The 16651-nt window shown below is 45.0% G+C and overlaps 1 protein-coding gene and 1 pseudogene across 1 annotated transcript in view; both read right to left on the bottom strand.

The window, feature by feature from the left end:
- Sik3 (SIK family kinase 3) overlaps positions 1 to 16651 on the bottom strand; it is a 208245-nt gene that overhangs the window by 64223 nt on the left and 127371 nt on the right. The window contains 1 exon segment of the mRNA XM_032909579.1: positions 9057 to 9218. Within this exon segment, the coding sequence (XP_032765470.1) occupies positions 9057 to 9218 (162 nt within the window).
- On the bottom strand, positions 3509 to 5067 carry LOC116906752 (annotated as a pseudogene).

Raw genomic sequence — 16651 nt, 5'->3', positions numbered from 1 at the left:
GACCAGGCTGGCCTCCTACTCACAGAGACCTCCCTGCTATTGCCTCCAAAGTGCTGGATTTAAAGGTGTGTGCCACCATGCCTAATAAGACCCTTTTATTCTTAAATTATTTTGTTACTTGTGCATGTGTGTGCAAGCATGAACATAAGTGCAAGCACATTAAGTGTCTTGCAAGTTGTACACACTGCAACACAGACATCCTTTATGTTGGAGTGATGGGTATGTCAGTCCTTCCCAGTGCCAACGGTTGCTGAGGAGACAGCAACTCTGTGGAGAAATTAATGGAACACGGTCATTTACGTCATCTAATAAAGTCAGCAATACTCTAAACAGATAAGCTATCAACGTCTTTGCAAAACATCCTGGATTAGAAACGGCCTCTCATTGTTTGCGCTCTTCCTTCACTTTGACTGCTTGAGAGCTCTGTAGTTTTCATAAGACTGAGATCTTTTTATTTGTCTTAGGTATTGGTATTATCTAAAATGGGAAGTAACAGTTTTTATCTGACGTGTTCACGAGTTTCAATGAGTATGTCAGTTGGATGGGAAGTGCAGTGAGACTCGCTAACCTCGCAATCTCAGTGACCTATGTTTTATTAAATGCTGTGTCCCATGTGGTCTCAGAGACAAAGCAATCTGAAAGCTGGAGCTGCCCTTTCGGGGGGTGGGAAGCACAAGCACATGAGCACCCTATCAGAGCCTCAGCTCAGGCCCCTCCCAGGGCCAGAGGAGGACACTCAGGCTGCCTTTCCTGCAGATCTCTGTTGGAGGTCTCAGAGAAAGCTTCCACCTTTTTGCTGCCTCTGCACCCTTTTCTTTCTCTATTCTAAACCCCCAATCTCCCTCATTTTCTAATTATCTCCCAAATGAGGCTTCTGCAATTAATAGATACCAATGCAGGAATCCCAGAGGCTGAAGAAAAGAGCAGGCATGAAACAGAAGTTTTCCTAAAATGAATCTGTGGTTGGGGAAGAAATGACTCTTGCCTCTATAACGTGTATGCTTACATTTCAGTTTGCCAGGAGTTAGAAAGCCTATAAGCTAAACAGACTGCATCTTTCTGGAACATCAACTTTCTCCGACATTAAGCTGTTGATAATTTTAATATTAAAGCAAATATGGAGATGACATGGAGCAGAGCAGAGCAGGAAGCATGGGATTAAGTGTTTATGAGAAAGGTCATTTCAGGGTATGCTATCACTCCAGACTCACCCAGCCCGTTGTCTTCCTTTCCCTCTGCTTGTGGAAAGATCTGACAAGGCCGCTCTGCACTGGTAGAGTGGCTACTGTGAGGCCTTTAAATCCACAGCCCTCACAACACAGAACAACTGACAAAAGCCAATATTTCAACTTTAACTTTACACACTTTCCACACAAAACATACTTTCATATAAACACATATAGATAGATATATACATATATCTCTCAAATACTTTTGAATAAAAGAATTTTGATATTTCACTTATGGAGTTCTAGTCTTAGGAACAAGATTTAGGAGATATCTTAAGAGGCCAGAAGAGGGTTTCAAATTCCCTGCAGATGGAGCTGTAAACAGCTGTAAACTACAAGTGTGACAACCAAAACGGGTCACTTGTAAGAGCAGTACACATCTTCAACTTCTGGGTCATGTCTGTAATCCTCAGAAGAGATCATTTTCACAGGGCTTCACTACTATTTGTGTTATTCAATTTTAATGCACCTGTTGTGTGCACGCATCTATGCACCTATGGGAAGCCAAACGAGTGACTCCCCAAGCCCGAGTTACAGGTGTAAGCCAGGTTTGTTACATGGCTGCTGGGGTCTGCACTCTAGTCCTCATGGCTGCATGGTGGTCATTCTTTTAACCAGGGAACCATCTCCCCAGTTTCCAATTTTTCAGATTTTACTTTCCAACCACTTAGCATGTACCAGAGTTAATTAGCACCTTCTACAAGAGTGCCACATGCCATTCCAAGGACACAGCAAAAGTTAGGTTCAATTATGACCTGAATTTAGGAGGTCACGATGGTCTTCTCTGGTTCTCAGCTTCCTGGCCTGTCAGCCGGAAAGGTGTGAAGGGTAACCCAAATCAAGTGTTGGGTCAGGAATAAGGAATGGGCTGAGGAATGAATGCAGCATAAGGACTCCCCGGGGACAGCCAGGCAGTCCCGATCACAGCACAGAGCAGCTGTTCTCAGAAACCCAAGGTTCCCACCCTCTAAATTCTCTTATGGATTGCAAAGGGTCAGTGTGCTCGCTCACAAAATGTTTTGATTCTTATAAACACCACTCTCTCAATTGCACTGCACTGAGGCCCGAACTTTCCACTGTCTCTTAAACCTGTGCACTCTGGAAACCCTTTCCAAAGGGCTGGCTTTTCTGTAGCTACCCTGAAGGTCCTTGCTGTCTCTTGACTGCCAACTAAAACAATAACACAGGAGTGGAAACTGTCTCGTGGAGCCCATTCTGGGAGTGGACATTTAAAGGGGAAAGTTTCCAACTTCCTTTGGTTAAAGAAAATAAGTTTCCACAATTTTCAAAACATTCTCATAATGTCTGAAACTTGAAAGCTCTTTTCTTTAGGGAGTAGGTCAGTTATGTTTAACTATTTTTTAGACTTTTTTTTTTTTTTAAAACAAAGACATCTCACTACTTAATCTTTGGGAACGAGACTTAAATGGCTTTCAAACAGCAGTGTATTGACCATTAAACAAGAACATACCATTTACTATTGATGGTTAAATATAATTCTCTTGCAAACAATAATTTGATGCTAAGTTCCTTCTCCATGGCTCAGATACCCCAATGCTAACATGTCCTGCAAATTCTCTGCTTCTTCCTGTTTTTGCCTTTTCCTACCTTCCAGTGTCTGCGACCACCATCCTCATGTCTTACCACTCAGCAGCCTTTTTAACTGGTCCTATTATCCCCTTGCCCTTCTTTCTCCCCAAATATTTTTCTATCTATAGTGAAGATACCTTAATATGTCTTAATAGTCGAGCAATTTCACAGTTTAGGGAAGTAAAAACCCTCCTGTTTCTTACACATGGTTCCCACACCATTTAAAAAGAATGTGTGCACACGCCCACGTGCACCGACAGTGCTGTGGCACACACTTAGAGTTAGTCTTTCCTTCTACCTAGTTTTGGACCAGAGTCTCTTGATTCTGCTATGCTGTGAACTCCAGGCTAGCCGACGTACTAGCTTTCCAGTGATTCTCCTTTCTGCCTCCCATCTTACCATAGGTAGCCCAGGATCAAAGACCTGACCCACCCCAGAGCTTGTGTGCAAATATGCCATGCACATTCTACTATGCTTGGGCCTCAGCCTCCTCGAATAACCAAAATAAAATCCCCATCCTGGCGTGTGCAACTGGCCCTGGCCGTTCTGTCACCTTCACCCCTTCCGATCCCCCTTTTAGCCTGGCCATGCTGTCCTTCTGCCTGAGGCACGCCTCTTCTCTCTGGCCGTGCACTGTCCTCCTTCAGCTTGGACGGGTTTGCTGATCCTGGTTATCGCATTACTCAGATCCTTCTTTTATTAAAAGTTGTGTGTCTCTCCACACCAGAATGATATTGAAAGGGACAGTTTCCTCTGCTGCTGCATCCCCAGGACCTCACCCAGTGACCACACAGTAGGCAGTTTATCCATATTTGCTGAAGGAGCCTCTGCAAGTCTCCCCTATACACTGTTGATCCCACCGTCCTTCACGCTTTACCGCAAATATCATGCCATGAGTACACAGCTCCCAAGTTCTCCTGACCTCTCTGATGCCTACATCCTCCAGCAGTGCTGGTCCCAGTTTAAAATGCATGGGACAGCCTAGAGCAGTGACAGCAAACTCTGGAGGGAAAGACTTGATCCTCAGGAAAAGGGACCTAAGAGTAGAGCATGGTGAAATGAGGCCTCCAGTAGCCTGAGGCACCAAATGGGGAGCCTTGTGGCAGAGGAATGAACAAAGACCGCTCCTGGAAAAGGAGATATGCACCTCAGACTCCTGTCTTGGGAAGAGGCAATGCATGATCTCTTGCACCGCAGAGCCATGCTCCCCAGGTCCCCTCGTGCACCTCTCTGTGCTCTTCCATTTCTTCTGTGTGCCTATGCTAGGCACATCTCGCTGTGCAAACCTCCCAAGCTTCCTGGTCTTTCTGCCCACTTCTCCAGCAGGGCCTGGGGTCAAATGTTCCTGAGGCTGAGCTGCAGGACCTCGAAGCAGTGGATGGCATCTAGCTGAACACCTTTCCAAAGGGGATGCCCAGGGTGAGCCCCACACTGGTCTGGTGTGCCCGCGGTACTCCTCGATGCTTCAGGGGCCGGGTAGGCTGCTCTAGTTCTTTCTGCAGGACTGCTGTGTCCTGGGACTCCTCGGGACTGGATTCCGCCTTCTCCACCTCACAGTACAGGGCCCCAAGAGCGTTCCTCTGAGTTGCTCCTGTATGGCACTCAGGCTTCAGTCAATCTCCAGGCCAACTTAGGGAATTAGGCCCAGCCCAATTTGAGGTCCACAATATGTTATTCCACCACAGAACTCACAGGTCAGGGGATCTGGGAAAGATGCCCAACCCCTCCAAACCTGGCCCAACCTCTGGTCCAATTCCAGGCCCACCCAGAGGGCCTTGGAAATTTAGCCATGTCTGAGGGTACATCCAGCCCGACTCTAGCCCTTCTGACCCCATCACTCACACCTGCTTAGGATGAGAAAGCCAGGTGTCTGGCCATGGGGAAGAATGGGTACCTCAGGCAGAGGTTCTTGTACATGGTAGGTGCGTGATAACAAGGTGGGGTGAGGCAGCAAACAGAGTGTGCTCATAGATTCTGTACACTTCCAGTAGCTGGAGTTTTAGCGATTAACTGTATCATTAACGGGTCGGAACATACCCCTGTCACATGATCTATCATCCGGTAGCTGAAGAGATTAAGCACTATGAGCCAGGGATGATTCCCTTCCCTGTGCCGTGGACTGAGTTAGGTTGCGCTCCCTTCCTCTATCTGCGTTATTACAAAATCACACACATCTGAACCATGAAAATGAAGGGTTAAAAGCTGAGTCTCCTCCTTTCCCCAGCAGCGGGGACAATGATGAGGGAGGTTTGCATAAAACCATTTTGGAAGTTAGAACCGCTGGAGGATGAAAGGTTCTTATGTTTTTGGAACACACTGTATTTCTGTATATAAAGGCAGAGAGTGATGCACGGGAAAGGCCCTGTGCAGCACGACTCTGGTTCTATCCGACTGCCAGCGCTCTGAGGGTTTGGGGTGCTTGTGGGCAGGAGTCACTTTTCCCCTTCTGTCTGCTGCTGAGCCACCCGAACAAGGAACCTCTGGAGACAATGGCTGAGGCCCCAGCTGATCCAGCAGATCCTAAGCTCCAGATCTTGCGACTTGGCCTGCAGAGGCTGGAGCCTCATTGCCAGCAAACCCCCACTGGAGAGACTCTACGGAAGACAGCTTTGTTACTGCCACTAACAAGAGTCTCTAAATTCTACAACCAAGAACAAACGAACAAAAAGCCCCAACTATAGAGTGAACTTTTTAAACAAAAACCACTTGGATAAATAATTGGCATAAAAATGTTAACTGCTTACATTTTTTTTTCTATTTTTCGAAGTTGGGGACCGAACCCAGGGCCTTGCGCTTGCTAGGCAAGCGCTCTACCACTGAGCTAAATCCCCAACCCAACTGCTTACATTTTAATTAAAATTTTTATTAGTTTCAAAACAAGTTGTTCCTTAACACACATAATTTAAAGATGAGGGACTAAAGACTAAGGATCTTTTTTTTGGTGGTACTAAGGATTGAACTCAGAACCTAATTGATACTAGGTAAGCATTCTTCCTGCCACTTTCATTTTTTGAGATAGGGTCTCAAAAAGTTGCCCAGGCTGGCCTCAAACTTAAAACTTCTCCTACTTTGGCCTCACTAGTGGCTAAGATGGGAGGGCTAGGACTAACAACACTGTGGTCTGTTTTATCAACACGCTTACACGCTTTTCTCCTCCCCAGGCAGAGACGATGGCGTATGCCCACAGTATAAGCCATCTAGAGACTGAAACAGAAGGCTGTTGATTTGGAGGCCAGCCTGACTGAGCTATTTAAGAAGACTCTTTCTTACACACACACACACACACACACACACACACACACACACACACACGCACGCGCGCGCGCACACACATGCATATTCATGCACGCACGCACGCACATGACACAACCAATTTTTTTCTTGTAAATGTTTGTTTTTCAGGTACAGTGGCTTCTTCCTAAGGCTTCTAATACGGCATCTAAAGTGACCACTAAAAGGGCATGCCTCTAAGAGTTGCTTTAAGCTCTTAAAAATAAAGTTGATGTCATTACTTATCACTCAGTCCGCTCTGTCTTTAGTTGTGTTCTATCTACTTGGACTCCAGTAAAGGCATTTCTCCTAGTGATGCATTAAGTTCAAGGAAGATAGGTCATGTGTGAACAAGAATTCCATCTAATCCATGTGCAAACACCCCAAGCTCAAGCAATGACTGAGAAACCACATTCTGAGGGCACACAAAAGAAAGAGCCCATAAGCAGTCACCCAAGGATAAACACTGGGCAATGTAGCAGACCATGTGCTACAGTCCGATTTAGTCATTGTTTTGCTCTGAAAACAAATACTAAAAATGTAAACGCTTAAAATGAACTTTAGAACTGTACCAAAGTATATGTGTTAAACAGAGGGCGCAAGGGCGGGCTGCTGCCAGTGTCCCAGTGGCTTTCACTGCGCCAGCACGCAGACTGTTACGTCATTACTTGGATTTGTTATAAATTACTTATAATTTTTTTAAAATCACCCTCCACAAATATTTTAGTAATTTTAGTTTCAATTATCAATGATTTTCTCCAGAAAAAAACTAAGTGACAAAGGAATTTTCCTTAACCTAATCAGAATGACCCCAAAGTGAAAATCACCAACCAAGCATAAAAACAACACAACACAGAATGACACAACACAACACAGAACAACATAACACAACACAGAACAATATAACACAACACAGAGTGACACAACACAACACAGAACAACATAACACAACACAGAACAGCACAATATAAAACAAAACAAAATACACTTTAAACTTAGTTCACATATGCAGAATAACTACAAAATATAAAGAGGGGCTTTCTTCAAACGATTTAATAATCCGATGGCAATGGGAATGGCCCTGTGACGGGCTTGAACAAAGTCCCCCAAACACATCCATGTGCCAAGCACCCCATCCTTGTGAATGTCAAAGGAATTTTCTGTGGAAGTGACCTAGTTAACATTCAGAAACTGCGGAGGTAGTCTTGGATTATCTAGGAGGACCTGATACAATGACAGGGCTCCTTATAGTACAAGAATCAGGAGGAACAGAGTCACTACAATGGAACCATGAGATTGGACTGCCGTGAAGATGGGGCCTATGCCAAGAAAGGCAGGTTCTCTTTACAAGGTAAAAAGAGGCAAGAATCTGGGCTTTCCCCGTAGGTCCTCCAGGAACCGGGCCTGCTAACCAGATGTTTTATGCTACTGACCTGCAGAACTGACTTAGAAAATCATCAGACTTGCAGCTATGGAGTTTGTGCTAACTTGTTTCACCAACAGTAAGAAGCTAAGAGGCCTGTCACACTGCACTTTTATAAGACGGGGTCTTGCAATGTATCCAGGCTGTCTTCAAATCAAGACTCTCCCCCTCAGTCTCCCCGTGGTCTCATGTCTGAGTTCTATGAGCTTCAGTATGTACTGTTTACAATTAATTTCACTGAAGCTACAAAAAAAAAAAAAAAAAAAATACAAAGGGGGTTTGACATTGCCAGGTCTTTCCACATTACCTATTTCTATGGGAACAGCCACAACTGACATGAAGACAAAGGGAAATCATGGTTTCATCCTAAGTGATGTCTTTTGACAGGCTAAAGCAGGATGAGTCAGAGTGCCTGGCTTAGTCTCAAGCCAAAAAGCAAACCTTTGACTCTTGCCTGCCGTGTCATGCCAAGGCTCAAGTCAGTGAAAGACCATGAGCTTCAGGACACAAGTAGAGCCATCAGCCTGAGATCAGGACGGAAAGGAGAGCTGTTCCGAGGACTTAGGGGACAGGTCTGCCCCAAGGGACAGACGCACCGCAGCTGGCAGGGCTTACTCAAGTACTTTGACCTGGAACAAGATAGAAATCTGAACTCTCAACTCCTGCCCTGCTTATAGGGAAATCAGAACAGCTTCTGACTCCTTGGCTTTGCAAGGCAGTGATAGGCAAACCACACTTCAATCTTTGGCATGAAACTACTTCATTTTCTTCTGGGAGATAAGAGACATACAATGTATTATTAGAAACTGACAAAGAATTAAAAAATACCTATTTTCTATTATAGTTGCTATACACTGTCTGTCTGCTAATCAGTAGGAGATGAACTTGTATCTGCCAGGCAAATGCTGATAGGTCAGAGCAACAAGTGTAAGGCAGTCAGGAAGAAATGTAGAAGTTAGCCGGGCAGAGCGGCGGGATATGATAAGAGGATGGACTAAAATAAAAAATTGGCTAAAACTGGCGAGTAGCACAGGGAGTGGGTTACGAGAGCTGGAAGTACGGATCTATGTGTGTAGAAGGAACTAGTCCGAACAATCTAAATATCTCCTAAACCCGCCTTTGCTCATCAGAGGAGACAGAGCAGCTTTAAGTGAGCATTATTGCATTAAGATCTGTTCTGACAGCACAGCCTGGGAGTGAGCAAGGGCTGTGTCTGCAGTGGCCTTGGGACGAGAAGCTGAGTGTGTCACTTCACAGGCTTACCTTCCTACTTAAAAAAATTTTTTATTCCTCATTATTTACAAAGGATTTATCAAAGTAATAGAACTTGAAATACTACCTTTTCCTTTCTTCCTAAAGAGTTCCTGCTAATACTCTATTTTTAAATGTACTTTGGAAGTTTATTAGTTTCCAGGTTATTGTACAGCTCAGTGGGAGCAGCGTCCTCAGCATGAACAAGCCTCAGCTCTAATTTTAACAGAGACTAAACTGCCCCTACCCTAACCACGACTCCTGTCTTCAACGCACACATTCACACGCCTCACCTGCTATTTTGATATTCAGATTGGCGTCCAGAAGCAAATTTTCGGCTTTTAAATCGCGATGAACGATATTCCGACAGTGACAAAAATATACGGCTGTGACAATCTGTTTGAACTTCCGCCGAGCTTCCTTCTCCGCCATTCGTCCATGGGCCACCAAGTGGTCTGCAGTGAACAAGAGCAGAGTCAGTACCCACCCAAGGCGCTGGCGTAGCCCCACAGGCATCTGGGAGGCAAACGAGTGTCCATCAGATAACAGAGCCAAAGGTGAAGAGAGGCTTGAGAGAAGGCCCAGCAGCACACATGGCGGCTCGAGACCTGAGGCCTTCCTCTGACCTCCACAGGTACAGGTACGCATGTGGTGCACACATATATATGCAGGAGAAACGTTTATTTACATATGTAAATCTAAAACAAAGGAACCAACAACACCTGAAGAGAGCTGAAGGGAGAGCAAGGCTCACTCCTGTGCACATCCATAAAGTTCACTAGCACCTGAGCCTGAGCCCGTTGTGGTGAGGGTGCTTCCCAGGACGGATTGTGGCCTGGCAGTGGTGGCACACATCCTCAGTCCCAGCACACTGGAGGCAGAAGTCTGGTCTAAAGAGTGAGTTCCAGTACAGCCGTGGCTACACAGAGGAACCCTGTCATGAACCCCCTCCCTCCTACACACAAAAACACATATGAACAAAAAAGTACACACTGGAAAAGTGTTCTCAGGGCTTAATGCTACTTTCCCAGAATTATAACACTTAACCCTTCCTTTTCAGCTCCTCCTGAAAAGATTACATGTACATAAGCAAACACACATGGAAGATAAGCATCAGAAGCATTTCCTGTGTTTGAAGACTGTGTCAAAAAGCAGAGTCTTAGCAACCAATCATCTTAGACTGGAGCAGACACCACACAGTGGAAGACTGTCCTTACGTAGAGCTCTGTCCATCCTAGTAGCTCCTCTTACTTTTTAAAGCCCTATAATCTGACACAAAAAGCATACATGAGTCACCAGGGCACATACATCTCTACATCTGAATCTGCTCTTCTTAGAACTAAAATAGGAATTTTTACAGGTAATATGAAGTTTCTACCGAGAAAAAAATGATCAATAGGCAAGTGGCTAAAATAGAGGGTGAACAACTCCCCCCTCCCCACACGCCTCCAAAAAGCCCTCACCATGTAACAGACTCTAGAATATTAGAGATCAGGCTATCCTCAAGACTGAAAAACCAATTTGGTTGTTCCATAGCAATTATAGCAATTTTAAAAGTACATTCCCAGTACTTTGGAGTCAGGCACTAGGTTCACACTGAGACAGATCATTAACACCCTTAACTCAACTCTACATCATGACAGCTAAACAGGTCGTGTCAGCTGTGGGACTGCAGAGATGGCTCGGCAAAGTGGATCCTAGCTGGGTGGGGTGGCGCATGCCTATAATCCCAGTACTTGAGAGGCAGAGGCAAGTGGATCTTTGTGAATTTAAGGCCAGTCTGGTCTACAGAGTGAGTTCCAGGATGGCCAGGGCTACCGAGAGAAACCCTATCTTGAAAACCAAACACACACACACACACACACACACACACACACACACACACAGAGAGAGAGAGAGAGAGAGAGAGAGAGAGAGAGAGAGACAGACAGACAGACAGAGAGAGAGAAACAGAGAGACAGAGACAGAGAGAAAGACAGAGACAGTGACATGTAGCACGTTCTGTTGGAAACATCCAATAACCTTTTATGAGAAGTCCTTTAACCAAAGATCTTGCTGAAATGGGTCTCGTTTGCCAACAGAGTGTTATCTTATGATCCTGAGATAAGGAAGTGAAAAATTAAGCAATATGAATGTACATATGACTGCTTATTAATAGTGGTTCACTGAAATCACTCAATTATTTTGGTGACACCTCACCCACAGGACTGGTGATAGCTATCTTTCTTTAAACTTGAAGGAAAACAGAATCTAGGGTAAAGTGTTACCACTAGAGATAACTGCAAAGACACAGAGAAAGCCAGCCAAGAACCAGGGAGACAGGCAAAGCAAGGCAACTAGAGGGAGATCCATTTACATGGTAGATTAAAAAAATATATAAATTGCATTTTGAAAGCAAGGGACACGATTCTAGAGTGTAAACATGATGCACACCCACACACAGAGAGAAGACACACACACACACACAGAGAAGACACACACACACACACACACACACACAACACACACACACAGAGAACACATACACACACACAGAAGACACACACACAGAACACACACACACAGAACACACACACACAGAACACACAGAACACACACACAGAACACACACACACAGAAGACACAGAACACACACACACACACACACACACACACACACACACACACTATATGCATATAATTACTAAGATCAGTCATGCCTGGTGTGGCAAACATACTTATCATCCTAGAACTTGGGAGGCTGAGGCAGGGGCCATCTTGTTTGAGGCCAGCTTTGGGCCACCTAGGAAGAGACTGAAATCACTAAAAATAGACAAAGCAAACAACCCTTAAAGACCTGTTAAAATGCTTTGTTTCCTATACACAAGATCTTTAAAGTGGTTCCCTTAAAAGCACAAACAAACACAAACAAACAAAAAACCCACCTCAGTTACTTGCAACTTAATAAGAAAAAAAAAAAAAAATGAGAGGAGTAAGACTCTAGGCTGGAGGTAAGAGACAGCTTCACACCAGAGGACAGAATGGAATGGAGACGCTTATACCCAGCATATTTAGGCTTCTGGTGAGATCTATGGTTGGTGGGGGAGATCTCTGAATAGAAAGTCCCTGACTGAAGACAGCAGTGCACCACAAGCTGCCCAGGAACTGGACATCCATCAGAGGCAGGGCACTAGATTTTAAGCGATCCCTCTCGAACAGTACCTGTTCCCTGACCCCCATTCCCTTAAGAGGGGCCTAATTATTCTAATAATATGTTTTAGTTGCTAAACTTGGCCTAATTAAAGAGCTTTGAGGAGACCGCTCGTCTTGAGAAACACAAGAATAAGCTCTTCTGAAGGGTTACCATCAGAAGCTCACTGGGCCATGCCACCCACTAATTAAAATGCCCAAGAGACATTCGTCTGGCAGTAAACACTAATTACCAAAACACATCAAAGCTTCTCAAACATGACAGAATGATTAATTTTGTGATTTCCAAAATAAGGGATTTTCTTTCATTTAAAAAAAACTTCTTTTTATAAATATCTAAGTACCTTATTTTTCTAAAATAATTGGAAAGTTCTCAAAATTGTTATAGAGTCCAGGCTGGTGGAGTGAGCTGAGTTCTGCTTTATCTCCACAATGACACATCGGTTGTCCTTGGATAAAACGTTCATACTGCTAGCAGCCCCAGCTCCTCTCTGTTAAATGGAAGTCAACTGTCACAGGCCAGGACCAGTGAGAAGCTCCTGGATTTGGGGATGAACTTGTGCTTTTAAGAGTTACCATATACAACAAATCTTGAATTTTCAATATTTAAAAATGCATTTATTACACGTTCACTCAGCACCATGCAGGGACTAATTAAGAATTTTGTCAGCGTTCCAGGCTCTTCAACAGCCGCCTGTGCTGCACAGAGCTGTTCTACACAGCAGCCCTCATCACCGCTGGGGTCCTGGTGTGAGGCGTTAGTGGCAGCATACTGGGTAGACTGGGATACTCACACCACACGGAGCTGCAACTACAAACATCCACACACGACTTCTGTAACTGTGGGTGTAGCTGTGACTGTCACTTAAACAGCCTCAGGCACATCAGGCTCCCCTAGACCAGCACTTGCCTCTAATGCTCCTCCATGGTGCTCTGTGCCCCTGGCCTTCAGCTCTGTCTTATGGGCTCGGGCACATTCACACCTTAGCCTCAGCTTTTATGTTCATCCACTGGACTCCCACCACCCGTCAGTTTGCTCTCAGTCTACGATCAGGTGGGCGTGCCAGGAAACTAACAGCCTGCAGTTTCGGTCCCCGTGGAAACCTGCCTTTCAGTGGTCTGCTGACAAATGGTTGCTTTATGTTCCTACATACTCAGTAGGCAGGAAGCAAAAACGCAAGTCCAGATTGGATGCTACCCTCTGATGGAGAGATCCAGAGTAGGCGCAGCCTACACTTACGCAGTCAGAGGATCTGAATCAACAGTGGGTTCTGAATCCACTCAACAGTCAAGGAAAAGTCTGAACTTCAGGATTCCAGCTATAAGTAACTTCCTCCAGGCCATTTGGTGAGACAGCTCTCCTGTGTCTTGGCTGCCAATACCAGCCCTGAGAGTCTCAACTGTCCTCAGGACCTTAGCTTCTGATCATCTAGATTCTTGCCCTTCTCTCTCCAGGCAGACATCAAGGAGACACCTGCCATGTGAAGTCTGCCATGCAGATCTTTTTCACCACTACTAAGCTAATTATTGAAATGTGGTGCAGATTTAAGTTTTCTTTAATTGCAATGTGGCTCCATCCAGTTAAAACAGAAAACAAAGTAAGTCTCCATTTTCCTCCCTTTTGAGTTCTTATCAAAAGTGGAGCAGAGGTTCTCTTCCTCACTTAGCAGTTATCACAGGTCACTTGCCATGGATCCTCAGGTGCCCTCCCCCACCATGCGTGAAGTTTTTCAAACATCAATAGCACTCTGATGCTCACACACCCTCCGAAGGTGACAGAATAATGAATGGACTTGCCTCGGAATTCGAGCTCTCTGTCTCAGTCTGCCTGCTCGAGGTAGAGGTGGGGATAAGCTGTGGAATACTCAGGTTCTAACCTCTCAAAGATTGGAACACATGGGCCAGTCTTTGCTTACCTAGACCAGTCTCACTGGAGTCTAACCTTCTGGCCACTAACAGAGCAGAGGAGGGGAGCTAACATTCCTTAAAGGTTTATTTATTTATTTTATGCATATAAGTAACTGTAGCTGTCTGCAGACACACCAGAAGAGGGCATCAGATCCCATTGCAGATGGTTGTGAGCCACCATGTGGTTGCTGGGAATTGAACTCAGGACCTCTGGAAGAACAGTCAGTGCTCTTAACCGCTGAGCCATTTCTCCAGCCTGCTAACATTCCTTAAAATAAGTCACTTTCCCACTCTGTGCAGCCAGTCTCCATTCTTCAGAGCTGATGGAAACCCCTGCAGGTCAAGCAATAGGCAGAGACTGTTTTTCCTGATATGAAATGTGAACACAGTTGTGAACACAGTCGGTGCTGGCCTTATGTGGTGGCCTGAAACCATGTCTGCCCTTCTAAACTAACTATAGCCAGCAGCCCTTTCTTGTGCCCCTTGGTTCTATCATTTGTTCTTCTTCCACCCACGGAAACAACTTCCTGTTTATCAAACAAATGCTTCTTTCCAAAAGAGCCAGGGTGAGGCCAAAATAACTCAAGCTGCCCGCAAGCAGGTTAATGAGAGCACTCACTTTGCTCTCCTATTGTCCTCTGACGTGAAGGTCAGGGTGCTGCAGGGTGGAGGAAGCAGGCTTGGTGCTCTGTTTCCTGGCAGCAACACACAGCAGGGTGTGGGCACACTGGGTGCTTCTTATAGTCTGTCCTGCTTGTCAGTGGTCGGTGTTGTATGTTTCTTCTCCCAGACTCACCAACACATCAACACCATCTATGAACTCTACCCCCAAAAGTTCCCAGAATCCAGCAACTTCTCATGCTGGGCTTCACCCTTTCTAGCATCACTGACTGGGGTGAACAGCCACCAGATTACCGAGATCTCCTAAGTATTATCCCTAATTCTGCCCAAGGCTTTCTGTATCTGTTCTCTGAACAGTCACGGGCGGTGAGAAGGGAATACAAACGGGTCCCCTGTACCTTCATGGTCTTCCTCAATGGCTACGTCTTACACAATTATAGAACAGAAGCAAGGCCCAGAATCTGACATGGGTGTGATTTGTATACAGCTCTCTGTCATTTTATTATGAGTGTAGATATGTAGCAATCTCACTGTAATCAGGATGCAGAATGGCTGCCAGCTATTCTTTCTGGAGTTAGTACTTGGTGAGAATGTCTGCACATGTGCACACAAGTAAGCCTGTCTTAACTCCAGGGTCCAAAGGGTAGAGATCTCCTACTACCCTTACGCTCTCCCTGCACTGCTCTGTCATGTTCAAATGCAGAAACAGTGCTCTTGCCTTACAACTGCTGTTCTCTCCTGGTTTTCTCCCAGCAACATGTGAACTTTGATAGCCTTCCGGCCTTCTCCCTGAGTACTCCCCTTGACTGCCCTTTGATTTTTATCTTACGTGTGGGTGTTTTATTGGCATGCTTATCTGTGTATCACGTGTGTGCCTGGTGACCACAGAAGCCAGAAGAGGGCATCAGATCCCCTGGAACTGGAGTCGCAGAAGGTTTAAGAAACCATGTGGATGCTAAGAATTGAATTCTGGTCCCCCTTCAAGAGCAGCAGGAGTTGTTAATGACTGAGCCAACTCTCCATTGCTTCCCCCTCCCCACTGCTGCTCCCCACCCTGGCCCCAGAGTCTTCACACGTCTGTGCAGTTTGCATGTTGTCTCTCCTGCTAACACATGTCAACAGGGAGTTGTGTCTTCTGGGTTCCTCCCAGCTTCTTGCACTCATACGCTAGCTGGCCACATGAAGCACTTGACATGTGTATATTGTTCAGAGAATAGTGACATGGGAAATGTAACCAGTAGAAAGGGACCACTGCTCTCAATCTGTGGACGCAGGACCCACCAACAAAGTTCTGACTACATTTTTTTTTTAAACTCTCTTTGCCACTAAGCAGGGTTTGTAAACTAAGAGCATTTTATGTTCTTTTTAAATGCTAGCCTTTAGATATGAAGACCATTACATGAATATATATAAGAATGACTGATTTTTACAGGGCTCTTTAAAAAGTATTTCTGAAGCATAAGGCCTGGTAGTTTGTGATAAGGTACCTCCTATCCCAAAAGTCATGAGAAATGTTACTCATGGCTTCCTGCAGTAGAAACAGATGTCTCTCGTGTTACCCCAGTGCATCAGCATAGGCGGGCTAATCTGAATGATGCTTCTATCCTGAGTTCCTACAAGGTAGAAAAACAATCATGCAGTGCGCTTCCGTTTGTGTAGGAGGAACAGAAAGGCAATGTTAAGTGAATAATGTTAATTTAACATTAAAAAATGTTAAATGTGACTGCTTACCAAGGTAGAATTTATCCTTCGCCTAGTGTACTCTCTTTTAGGTAGGGACTGTTCAATTCTAAATCCAAGACACAAAATGTTCAAAACAGGCCTAGAATCTTGTTCAAAAGCACAGGAGTTATTGAGAAGTCAACTGGATGTGGTTCCTAAGTGGAATAATTTGAGCAGCAAGAGAAAAATGACACAAGACAGGAGGCAGCTCAGTGGCAGAGAGGAGAGAAAGGGAGAAGATGGTGATGGAGAGAAAGAAGGAAACCTCAGTGGACTAAAGCACACCAGCCACATTCAAATCTATGGACTCACAGTCTTACTCGAAAAGAGAGAAAATCAAACCGAGTGGCCCACTGGACACTGTCAGGATACCGACTTGTTTGGAATTTGACCTTCCTACACTCTCTAGTTTTTTAAAGCAAAGTTCTTTATAGATAGATGCTGAAAG

Source organism: Rattus rattus, chromosome 8 (genome assembly GCF_011064425.1).
Source record: "Rattus rattus isolate New Zealand chromosome 8, Rrattus_CSIRO_v1, whole genome shotgun sequence".
In the NCBI taxonomy this organism is placed as follows: Eukaryota; Metazoa; Chordata; class Mammalia; order Rodentia; family Muridae; genus Rattus; species Rattus rattus.
This window is presented reverse-complemented; position numbering and strand designations above follow the sequence as displayed.